Source organism: Chrysemys picta, chromosome 3 (assembly GCF_011386835.1).
Source record: "Chrysemys picta bellii isolate R12L10 chromosome 3, ASM1138683v2, whole genome shotgun sequence".
In the NCBI taxonomy this organism is placed as follows: domain Eukaryota; kingdom Metazoa; phylum Chordata; order Testudines; family Emydidae; genus Chrysemys; species Chrysemys picta.
Genome location: NC_088793.1, coordinates 180921803 through 180934274, shown reverse-complemented (window position 1 = coordinate 180934274; position 12472 = coordinate 180921803). Strand labels below are relative to the sequence as shown.

The 12472-nt window shown below is 38.9% G+C and overlaps 1 protein-coding gene across 42 annotated transcripts in view; it reads right to left on the bottom strand.

Annotated features, from left to right (window-relative positions):
* The window catches only part of NRXN1 (neurexin 1), a 1213652-nt gene that overhangs the window by 629805 nt on the left and 571375 nt on the right, over positions 1-12472 (bottom strand). For 29 of the 42 annotated variants that reach the window (XM_042861199.2, XM_042861202.2, XM_042861206.2 and 26 more), the window contains one exon: positions 11840-11866. The exons of the other annotated variants lie outside the window; for them this stretch is intronic. In XM_042861199.2, coding sequence (XP_042717133.1) covers positions 11840-11866 — 27 coding nt within the window. The remainder of the gene's footprint in view (positions 1-11839; positions 11867-12472) is intronic. 42 annotated transcript variants of the gene reach the window in all.

Here is a 12472-nt window from a genome sequence, read left to right as displayed (position 1 = left end):
AGCTTTGTAACATGAAAAAAAAGTGATGACCACCAAACAGTGCTGAAACCTGACTTAGTCATCTGACTTTTCAAAATGCTGACTGAGGAAGAAAGAAAGAACAAAATGAGGGGGAAAATTAAGATTCACTGTACATTAAAATCTTGCTTATCCATGTTTCCACTGATTATAAAAAAAGTGGCATCTGAAAAAAATACACTAGTTCCTAGCTACTTTTTTTAAACTATCATCTGTTTGACACTATAAATACAGATATGAGCTATGCAAAATTGTTAATTACACTGCTCTACAGCCAAAATGCTTCTGAAATAAATGTAGTCAAACTTTACTAATTCTGGGTCACTGAGAACGAAAATGATGCTTACAATTGTTGATTGGCTCTAGTTTTCAGGATGTGCTATTGGGTCTGTATATACGACCCTTGACTTGGGAATGGCGGAGGATAAGTGGGTTATAAAGGGAAGGGATCTCAATTTAAACCAGAAATGACTAAAATACATCTTTGACTGGATCTATGAATAAATCTATGACTGGGTTTGGACAGTACTTGCTTTTTAGGCAAAACAATGAATGATGCAATCTGAAGCTGGTATTGCGTCATACATGATATGAATTGCATCATGTTATTCCTAGACGTCATGGATGATGCAATCAAAACGAAGCTTACATCATTCTGCTGAACAAATTGCCCTATATCAGCTCTAGAAATCATACAGTGTCATGCTCTCTTATTTGTCAGTGTTTGATTTTGCAAAGGGACACATTTCTGTTTAGCCAAAGTGAGCAGAGATGCCTCGTACTTGTGTGAACAGTGCAGATAACTTCTGCTATGTTTGTGGTGAAGTGACTCTTGCATCACAAAAGCGCAGTATAATCATTATGGTTAAGAAAGCCTATCACCTTTATTTTGACTGCAAAATTGGAGATCAGGACAAGAGGTGTGCCCCACACATATGTTGCAACAATTGTGCAACAAATCTTCGCCAGTGGTTGAACAGGAAAAGGAAATCTATGCCTTTTGCAGTGCCAATGATTTGGAGAGAGCCAACAGATCTTCCAGCAATTATTACTTCTGCATGGTGCCTCCAGTTGGGAAAGGTGTGTCAAAGAAGAAAAAGTGGACTGTGCATTATAAAAACATTCCATCAGCTATACGCCGAGTACCCCACGGAGAAGGACTGCCAGTTCCTGATGCACCAGAATCATTCTCACTTGAGTCAGATGAGGAAGAGGAAGAGGATGAAACTTCTGGTCCTGAACCATCAATGTCACAGGACCCACATTTTCTCCCATCCTCCTCCTCTGAACCACACCTCATAACACAAGGTGAACTGAATGACCTTGTCAGGGATTTGGAACTACCCAAGAGTAAGGCAGAGTTGTTGGGCTCCAGACTACAGCAGTGGAATCTCCTGGCAGGTGATGTTAGGGTTTCCTTGTTCCGTGACCTTCAAAAGGATCTTGTCCCATTCTTCTTCATGGAAGGTGATCTTGTAGCCTGCAACAACATCGATGGTGTGATGGCAGCCCTCAACATCATTTACGATCCAGATGAGTGGAGACTGTTCATTGATTCATCGAAGACGAGTCTTAAAGCTGTTTTACTGCATAATGGCAATGTTTTGCCATCAATTCCAGTTGGTCATGCAGTCCATATGAAGGAAACCTATGACAACACGAAACAACTTTTGAGGTGCATAAACTATGACCAACATCAGTGGCAGCTTTGTGGTGATTTAAAGGTTGTTGCTCTCTTGCTTGGTCTGCAGACTGGATACACAAAGTACTGCTGTTTTCGTTGCGAATGGGATAGTCGTGCAAGAGATTCCCACTACATCAAGAAAGATTGGCCACTCCGACAGTCATTGGAGCCGGGGAGGAAAAGTGTTCACCATCCACCACTTGTTGAATCAAGGAAGATTTTGTTACCACCCTTACACATCAAGCTGGGTCTGATGAAGAACTTTGTCAAGGCCATTGACAAAACACAAGCAGCTTTTAAGTACCTCTGTGGAAAATTTCCAAGGTTAAGTGAAGCTAAGATAAAAGGTGTCTTTATTGGTCCTCAGATTCGTGAACTTCTTCGAGATGATGCATTTGACCATGCACTGCGTGGCAAGGAAAAGACGGCATGGAAAGCCTTCCAGTTAGTGCCAATAAATTTTCTTGGCAACAACAAGGCAGACAACTACAGGTTGTTGGTGGAAAACCTCCTCAAGGCATACAAAAGCCCTGGTTGCAACATGTCACTAAAGATACATTTTTTGCACTTTCATCTAGATTTTTTTCCACCGAACTGCGGAGCAGTGAGCGATGAGCCCAGCAAGCGATTTCACCAGGACATTGCAACAATGGAGAAACGCTATCAGGGCAAATGGAGCCCATCAATGCTTGCAGACTATTGCTGGACAGTGACAAGAGATGCTCCATTTAATGAATACAAGATACAAGCCAAGAAGCGCCGAGTAGACACTGAATAGGACTAAACTATGTACATAATAGTTTTTTGCCTTTTGGTTCATAATAAATTTTATTTATATAACCCTTTTGCTGATTTTTAAAGTGTTACATAAACAGAACAGGTGAAATACTATCATGTAAAGCAACCATAAACACATGAAAAGTCCTAGGTTTACAATTTATGATTAAAACTCTACTATCTACACAATATACATAGACATAAAATGTAAAAACTTAAATATCTTAGAAACAGTAGCCAATCAGTTGTTTTAATTGTCATATTTGAATTCAGCAGATCAAAATACATAATAAATAGCACATTTTATCTATGAAGCAGATGACTTCTCAAAAATTGTAGACCGGTGTTATAGAAAATGTAAGCATGGCTGTTTTCATGGAAGAGACTTACCCTTCTAGAGCAGACACAGAGTCAGCTGGTGTGTACTGCCATCAATGATCACTCCACAAACAGTGCACATTATGGATCAGATTCTGATACCTTTACTTCAGTGGGATTGCTTGTAGAGTAAGGTATCACAACATAACTAATATGCCATAAGAATCTGGCCTCATGAAACAATGTTGCAAGGCTTTGTGGGGTTCACTAGCTGACAACAAAATATCAAAATGGGAGTCCACTAATGCTCCTAAATTAATGTAGAGGCAGTTACTGAGGAGACAAATATTTCTGTACTAATGTTAAAAACATACATTTGGCTAACACCTGGTGGTTTGGACATTTAATAATTAGGATGGCTACTTTCCTCTGTGTGCTTTAAAAGATATTTAAAGAGCTATATATTTAAACCCTCACTGTTCCATGATTTATTCTCAACTTCATCACAACGAGGTTTATTGCTGTGACTCACTCTAAGTAGTGTTTTCAATAGGAATCGGTCACTGCTTGTTGCTAGTGCAGAATGCAGCATCTTGGGCTGAAAAGCCACAGGCATATTATTATTATATAATTGGTTATTCATAGAGACCCCAATTGGGATCACAACTCCATTTGGCCAGGCACTGTACAAACACACAATAAGGGACAATCCCTGCTCCAATCCAAGGCTTACAATCTAAATAGATGAAAAAACAGACCAAAGGTAGCAGGTAAAGGTATACAACATGTAAGCCACACTATCAGGATAACTAGAGGAGTTTATGCTCATTCCAAGGTGGTAGGTGGGAAATGAGATAAAAAGTGCAGCAGACAAGGGATGAGGATGATGAAATAAGGAAGGAGGAAAGGGAGGAGAAAAGATGTTAGGTGTCTGGATTGGTGCACCATAGGGACTGCTGGCACTCCAGTGTGGAGCGGGAGCAGGGGTAGGCTGGGAGGTAGCAGATTGATTTCAAGAGCCTTGGACCAGTTGTGTTTAAAGCTGTAACTCGGAAGGCAATTGGCTACATGTGATTCCACTTCATTGAGTGTCACCCACATAGGTTAACTCACCTTTTAAGGTTCCCATTCTGATTCTTTGGGTCAGCATGTGATCAACCTTTTCTTGCACATGTTGTATCAACCATTAATGTGAAGAACTCATCCTCAGAGGTCCCAACGGAGGAAAGAAAATAATAAGTGGTTCCTTTCCAGGCTCCACCCACAAACTAAATTCTACCCAATTGAAATGCCATTATATGCCACCACTCACAGTAGATTGTGCAAATACCATTATGAGTATTCTGCTGGGGTATACCGGACTACGTGGGGCCTGGCTCACAATTGATGGTGCTAAGACATACCCACAGTCTCTGCTGGGCTCCTCAGGCTTGGCTTCCTCTTCATGGGCTCAGAGGCCCTCTTTTCGGGCTCCTCAGGCGTGGCTCAACATCACCGAGGATCAGATGCTCCCCTGGGTGCTGCAGGACTGGTTCTTCTTCTATAGGACTCAGATGCTCCCCGGGGCTTCACTCTTTCTCTCTGGCTTGTTGGCTTTACAGGCCAGACCAAGTATGAGGGGTTGAAAATGGTAGTGACAGTCTCAATTGACTGTGCAAATCTTGATAGCATAATTGTTCCTTGCTAATAGGCTTTTATCAGCAGCCAGGGTGGATAAAAATCAATGATTGTTTTAAAAAAAAATAAAAAAATCAGATTTTTTAAAAATTTAAATCAGACGTTTTTTGTAAAATGCTTTTTGAGGAAAAAAACCTATCTAAAGATAGTTTTAATTAAGATACATTATAGCTCAAAGATATCTCATCAAGGAATAGGGATTATAAATTCTAATTCTATAGTATGAGACAATATATTCATGTAATATTTACGTTTTGTAAATGAGTTCCAATATTTCATGGATTAAGGACCCAATTTTATGGGGTTCCAGGGGCTTCTGTATAGATTATTTAGGTTAATCTTTCTATCTACCCAATGGGACTCAGTGCTCAGTCTAGAAGATACCATCAGAGATGATTAGTTTTACAGTTCTCAAACTGGATTTGTGTCTCCAGAGATAACATGCTTGTTAACAGCAAAAATGGTTTTTTAAATAAATAAATATATATATAGAGAGAGAGGTGAGAAATCACAGACCTCAACCCTATTGTCCCTCTGCAAATTTGTGTACACAGAGTCCACCCCTTACCTCTCTCTAAAAGTGCAAAGTTTCAAAAAGTTCAATGAATAGAAGATTGTTGGGGGTGAATAGGTCTGGATAAGGAGAATAAGTCTGGAGATAAATGTGAGAAGGGAGGGACAGGCAGTAGAAACAAAAGTGAAACTGTTTGAGCAGCATATTCCAGAAGTCTTGAGGTCTTTCTGAGTGTTGCCTTCATTGATTTGAGATCTACCATACCATTCTCTCACTAGAAGGGAAAACCTATAATGGCAGCAGACGATAAAAGAGACCCAGTTTGGGAATAAGAACCCTTCAAGAAATATATGTCTGCTGATGATGTTTTAAAGAAAATCACACCAATGAAATGGTGGAAATCACTTAAGCACTTGGATTAAGAGACTGTTGAAGTGATAAAATCACTTTTAACAGCGGTAGCTTCTTCTGCTGGTGTAGAAAGAATATTTTCTTCCTTTGGACTAATTCATTCCAAATTATGAAATCATTTTGGACCTGAAAAAGCAGGAAAGCTTGTTTTTCTTTTCCAGATTATGAACAAACAGGAAAATGAAGGTGAAGATGATTGAGTTATCTGCAGAAGTCAATATTTTAAATTTCTCAAGTTGACCTGGCTGACATAGTCAATTTTTTAAAAATATTTCATTTAACCATTTTAGTTAAAAACAACTTGAACAAAAACAAACCTGATTTTAAAAACTTGAATGTTTAACTAAATTCAAAAATTCATATGCTTGTTTTGTTAAAATATTATATGTTTGCTGTTGAAGAAAAAAATCCAGAATACATAAGATTGTTGTTTTAGTTAAATAAAACAATTTAAATGTCTGGTGATGTTCTCCTCCTAATACAGCATGGCAAGAAAATCCTCCAAATATTAATGATTAACCTGTTGAACTGGAGATAGTTCACCTCCTAATGACTTCATAAATATCTGCTTCAATTACCTTTGGTAAATGAAATAACCAAACAATCATTCGTTTTTTGATATAGCTGTAAAACTAATCTTAAAAGTTTTCCAAATAAATCACTTTAAAAATGTATAGTGCGTACCTTCTAAAAATGAAACCTACATCTATCTATGAGTTGTAAAGAATATGTCTTAAAGTTATAACCACCAACAAGAATGCACTTTTATGTAGAAATCCATGATTAAATCGAGTCTTCCTGACTAGTGATTTAAATCAATTTGATTTAAATCAAATCCACACTGTCAGCAGCAAAGTAGTTAACAATGTTGACATTTATCTTTAGGCAACATTATATTCATTTACTGTTTTTCAGGATATCTTGTGGGAAAGATGGCCTAGAGACTTAATTGTCTCTTTAAAAGAATGATGAGCTTCTAGAGAAGATGGTGGCTTTATTTATTTATTTATTTATTGGTAAAGGAATGGCTTAGTGAGACCCTGAAGCCAGCCCAGTTAGAGCCCTGCTCATCCTCCTTAGACAATTCCACAGACATTTGTAAGTTTTATTTGCTGTCAGCACCTGGGAAAGGCTGCCTCAACTATTTATGATTTTTTACAATAATTTACTGATTTTTAAAATATATATATTTCAATGCTATTTTCATGGCATTGTATTTTGAATTCTCTCTGAAGAGCTTCAAGACCCTAAATGATGGTGAGATTCCATAGGGGTGAGGCAGATTCTAAAAATAAATTGCACATTCTTCACAGTAACAAAATTTCTTTAGAAAAAAACCCCAAACCCAAAGGACAAGATTAAACCTGGATAATAGGGTGAAAATAACTTTTTTAAGGTAAGCCTTATTTTCCCTGCACATATGAACTGACTCTCCTTTTCCCTCCCTCTACTCATTACAAACCCAATTATGATCCTTGCCTTGCACCTGCATAGGGAAATAAGGGAGTATAAAGTGACTGCTTAATTCCCTGTGCTCACTGTCTCTATCCCAGGCAGCAGTAGTGGCAGCAGGTTGTAGCAGGGGAGCAGAGTCGGGAAGCTCCCTCTTCCTCTTCTTGTACAGGTGGTCAGGCCTTGGTTGTGCCTCCCCACCACATGCATGCCAGACAGGGTTGCTGAGCTGATGCAGCAGGGGATGCAATCTGCATATCATAGTACAGGGACCCCCACCACCCTTAGAGAAAGTGGGGAATCGAGGATCAGATTATGTGTTTTCATGTCTACACCTGCATCAGTGCACTAGAAATCTAAGACTTGTGACAAAGCCCAAATTAAGCTCTTTGGGTCTGGAATATCCAAGCTGCTCTCTTATTTCATTTTGCGTTTGTACATCAGTTTCCTTTTTCCACCTTCCCATGATGTTCTCTTTCAACTGCTGGTGGATGATGGTGAAGGAGACAGCTGGGGGATCCAATGCCCGCTCTCTCTTCTATATAGCAGTGGATGCTGGTTTCATGAGGCTGCATGGGTGGATAGTGCTGTTTCATGATAATGTTTCTGCAACGGAAAGAACTCCACATATGCCATGCTGATTTTTGCTGCACTGGCTGTAATGTAATGCTCCGTTACATGCTTTTTAACACAGATCAAAAAACATCTGATACAACTCGATGCTGCTGTATTGACTGTGCCAATTTACACTAGCCGAGGACCCAGCCCATTGTGTTTTATTGTTTTTCCATTGTCCAGGATGGAAAAAGAACAGATAGATTATATTCTAGTCAGTCTTGTCAGCAGATAATAAAAGGCTAGTACGTGGATATTGATTAGTCATTTTCATCATGAAAGTAGATTTTGTAACATCTACAAGAGCACAGATGGAAGCCTCTTAATGATGCAACTAAATGCTTTACAACAAGCAGTAGATTTCAAATGGCTGTATGGTTTTTATTTAAATTTCCCCACTTCTTGAACCCTGTAATGCAGGCTGAAAATGGATTGCTTTTGAATATCATTGTTTGATCAATCACCCGTTTAATTACCCTGCTGTTTATTGATAATCTTGTATGATTCCTTGGTTTTCCTAGGATTTGCAGGATGCCTTACCAGTGAACATGCCACAAGAACAGGTGTTCATGCAGCATTTCCAGTCAATGCTGTGTACTACTTACACATGAGTAGTGCTGTGATAAATGAAGGGGGCGGGGAGAGGGAGCTCCCTTTTATGGACATCCAGCCAGCCAGTAGCTATACATTCCCTCTTAGTAGCTATTCTCTAATTGCTCTACCTGTAAAGGGTTAAAAAGTCTCACTGCTATGCATAGGTAAAAGGAAGTGAGTGGGCACTTGGCCAAAAGAACCACCGGGAAGGCTAGAACTTTTTAAAATTGAAACAAAGACTCCGCTCTTGTCTGTCTGTGTTTGTTCTTCCGGGGAGAGGTGGACAGGGCAGCAGATATGCTGTAAAAACCATCATGCAGATCATTAATGAAGATGTTGAACAAAACCCGCCACAGGACCAACCCTTGGGGCATTCCGCTTGATACTGGCTGCCAGCTAGACATCGAGCTATTGATCACTACGTATTAAGCCCGACAATCTAGCCAACTTTCTATTTACCTTATAGTCCATTCATTAAATCCATACTTCTTTAACTTGCTGGCAAGAATACTGTGGGGACACTGTATCAAAAAGGTTTGCTAAAGTCTAGATATATCACGATCACCGGTTTCCCTATATCCACAGAGCCAGTTATCTAATCATAGAAAGCAATCGGGTTGATCAGGCATGACTTGCCTTTGGTGAATCCATATTGACTGTTCCTGATCACCTTCCTCTCCTTCAAGTGCTTCAAAATGTACCTTCAGTACTTGCTGCATGATTTTTCCAGGGACTGAGGTGAGGCTGTAGTTCCCCGGGTTCTCCTACTTCCCTTTCTTAAAGATGGGCATTACATTAGCCTTTTTCCAGTCGTCCAGGAGTTCCCCCGATCGCCACGAGTTTTCAAAGATAATGGCCAATGGCTCTGCAATCACATCAGCCAACTCCCTCAGCACCCTCGGATGCATTGCATCCAGCCCCATGGACTTGAGCATGTCCAGCTTTTCTAAATAGTCCTTAAGCTGTTCTTTCACCTCTGAGGGCTGCTCACCTCCTCCCTATACTGTGTTGCCCAGTGCAGCAGTCTGGGAGCTGACCTTGTTTGTGAAGACCAAGGCAAAAAAAAGCATTGACTACTTCAGCTTTTTCCACATCATCTGTCTCTAGGTTGCCTCCCTCATTCAGTAAGGGTCCCACACTTTCCCTGACCTTCTTGTTGCTAACATACCTGAAGAAACCCTTCTTGTTACCCTTCACATCCCTTGCTAACTGCAACTCCAGTTGTGCTTTGGCCTTCCTGATTACATCCCTGCATGCTTTAGCAATATTTTTATACTCCTCCCCTGTAATCTGTCCAAGTTTCCACTTCTTGTAAGCTTCCTTTTTGTGTTTAAGCTCACTGAAGATTTCACTGTTAAGCCAAGCGGGTTGCCTGACACATTGGCTGTTCTTTCTGCACATCAGGATAGTTTATTCCTGCACCCTCAATAAGGCTCCTTTAATATACAGCCAGCTCTCCTGGACTCCTTTCCACCTCATATTAGCCTCCCAGGGGATCCTGCTCATCAGTTCCCTGAGGGAGTCAAAGTCTGCTTTTCTGAAGTCCAGGGTCTGTATTCTGCTGCTCTCCTTTCTTTCTTTTGTCAGGATCTTGAACTCGACCATCTCATGGTCACTGCTGTCCAGGTTGCCACCCACTTCTATTTCCCCTACCAATTCTTCCTGGTTTGCAAGCAGCAGGTCAAGAGGCGCATGGCTCGTAGTTGGTTCCCCCAGCACTTGCACAAGGAAGTTGTCCCCAACACTCTCCAAAAACTTCCCTGATTGTTTGTGCACTGTTGTATTGCTCTCCCAGCAGATGTAAGGGTGATTGAAGTCCCCCATGAGGACCCGGGCCTGTGATCTGGAAACTTGTGTTAGTTGTTTGAAGAAAATCTCGTCTACCTCATCCTCCTGGTCTGGTGTTTTACAGCAGACATCCAGCACGACACCATCCTCATTGCTCTCACCTCTAAACTTAACCCAAAGACTCTCATCAGGCTTTTCTCAGTCTGAAGATAAGAAGGAGTAATAATGGCATAATAATCACTGCATTGGAATCCTTGCCATTGACCACATCACTGCTCATTTCAAGCCCATAGGCACTCTAATTAGATTACCTGCTCTACTTTAGTAAGTTCTTTCTTAATCCAACACTGAGATGGCATTTATGTCCACCACTCATTTTACTTAATTTTTATGACACCTGAGCTTGTCCAAAGTTGACACAAACTGAAACAAATTATATATTATGGATTTCTTCAAAGTTATTAAATCTCCTCTGGGAGGGATTTTGTGAAATTCTATAGGAAATCAAGGAAATCTGCATTACCATCTATTGTTTCCTTCAGAGAAAAATTGCATTTGCCAACAGCAAATAAGGTCATTGCATTTGTGCCAAATAGCTACTTGTGTTAGATCAAAAGACATGCCCAGTCCTTGACCACAGTTGGCAACAGACAAATGGACATACTTTTCCTTGAACTGGAACCGTAGGAAATGCTATTCTTATGAAGAAGCCACTTTGTCCTACAAGCAGACACATTTGTTTTACATTAATTTAAAATACAATTTTAAAATGTGTTAAGATTTTAAGTCTGAATACATTTTAGAATGTAATACTTACCTAAAGAACATACTGCTTCATAATATGATTTCTGTTTAACTTCTTTACAAATGAAGCATTACTTCTGTTCTCATGCAGCTTGTTTAGTGCAGGATCTATCTGCATTGCATATTATTGCATATTATATAGAAGTAAATGTAGCTTTCTATTTTTCTTCATGGACTAGAAAAATATTATGGGTAATTATTCTAATGAATTATGGAGAGTTTAGTACTATTGGCGGCTATGTTTAAATAGTTTTTATTTGGCTTTTAATATTTGTGTAGGACCAATTCTGGACACCAAAACCAGGAATTAAAAATAAAGCAACTAAAATCTATGGTACTTACTATAATCGTGTTGACACCATTCAGGAGCTCCCCTGACTCAAAATAAAATCACAGTCCTTTATCCCCTTTTGGAATATATCCTCTTAATCCAAATGATATCAGAAAGGATAAAATTTAGTCCATTCATCTGGCAAATATTTCCCTCTGTTTCATTAACATGCATAGCACAGATAAAAAATGTTCAATTTAAGGGTTCTTACATGATTAGAGTGTAAAAAATCATCATACAAATGTAGTTTTTGTCAGACACATTAATGTCCTTAACTTAATACTACCCATATATTACATATCCATAAAACAAGGGTTTAGCAAAACTAATTGTGCAGGAAGCAACAAGTAAATATGGTTAATTGCTTGGGAGGATTATGGAATATGAATTGTTGTAGTAAGGACAATTATGTTCAGAGAGTCTCACCATAGATTAGAGATGAAAGGCCAAGGAACAATGGGAAAAAGACTGTAGAACAGGTTGTGTAAAATCATGAATTCTTGTTCAATATCCCTTGGCTATTGTCAATAAAAGAACCCAGCTTGATTAATTCAGTAGGATAGTTATGTACTATGAACTAGCTAAGGCTATAACAAACCTTGCACTATTTTCCCCTCTATTTAAACCTTTAGTGTCCTTAATGTTTTACTTAATTTTGAGGTTTAAGTGGGTGTGAAAGAGAAAATGTTCAATTTACAGTAGAGAAAATATGATGACTTTGTACACCCTTGTAATAAATATAGCATTTCAGTACTGAGTTATCAAATGTTTGTAAACTGTACACAATCTTTTAATCTAGTTTGCATAATTTTATAATGGAGGAATAACATTTTAAAAATTTTGAATAGGCACTTACTGGAATTACAGTTAATCCTGATACAGTCTAGATGGGGAAGAATAGATGAAAAATGAAAATTTATCCTTCAAGGTAATAGCTGCAGACATCCAATAAAATCACAGTCCACCCTTCCGGGGACAGACACATGCAAATATGGCCACTCCAAATGATTAGTCTTTACATATTGCTGTAACCCAGATATAGTGCAATAAAACTTTATACGTAGAAACGGCAGTATAGAGTCAAAAATGGCCAATTTCAAACAAAGCTACATGGTGACAAATCTAAGTGAAAAATCATGTTTAACTGTCAAAAATGCTTGATTGGGGCAGGCCACAACTTTCTCCCCATCTGTGAAAGAACAGATAATTTTTCTCAGTGTAATTAAAAAGTGCTCCGTCACAATGGGGCATAGAGCAGGCCAAGCCACCATCATTCATCTTGGACCACAGTTATATATTACACCTCAAAGGTGGACTTTTTTCTTACTATTAAACTATGTAGTAAAATATAAAGCATTAACTATGTTTGTAAATAATCTTTCACACTGTAGTATATATTTTACTTTATATAAATGTATACAATCAATTCACAGCAGAACAATTACTGTATTTAAATCTCATATTAATATCTAAGAACATTTTATTTGGA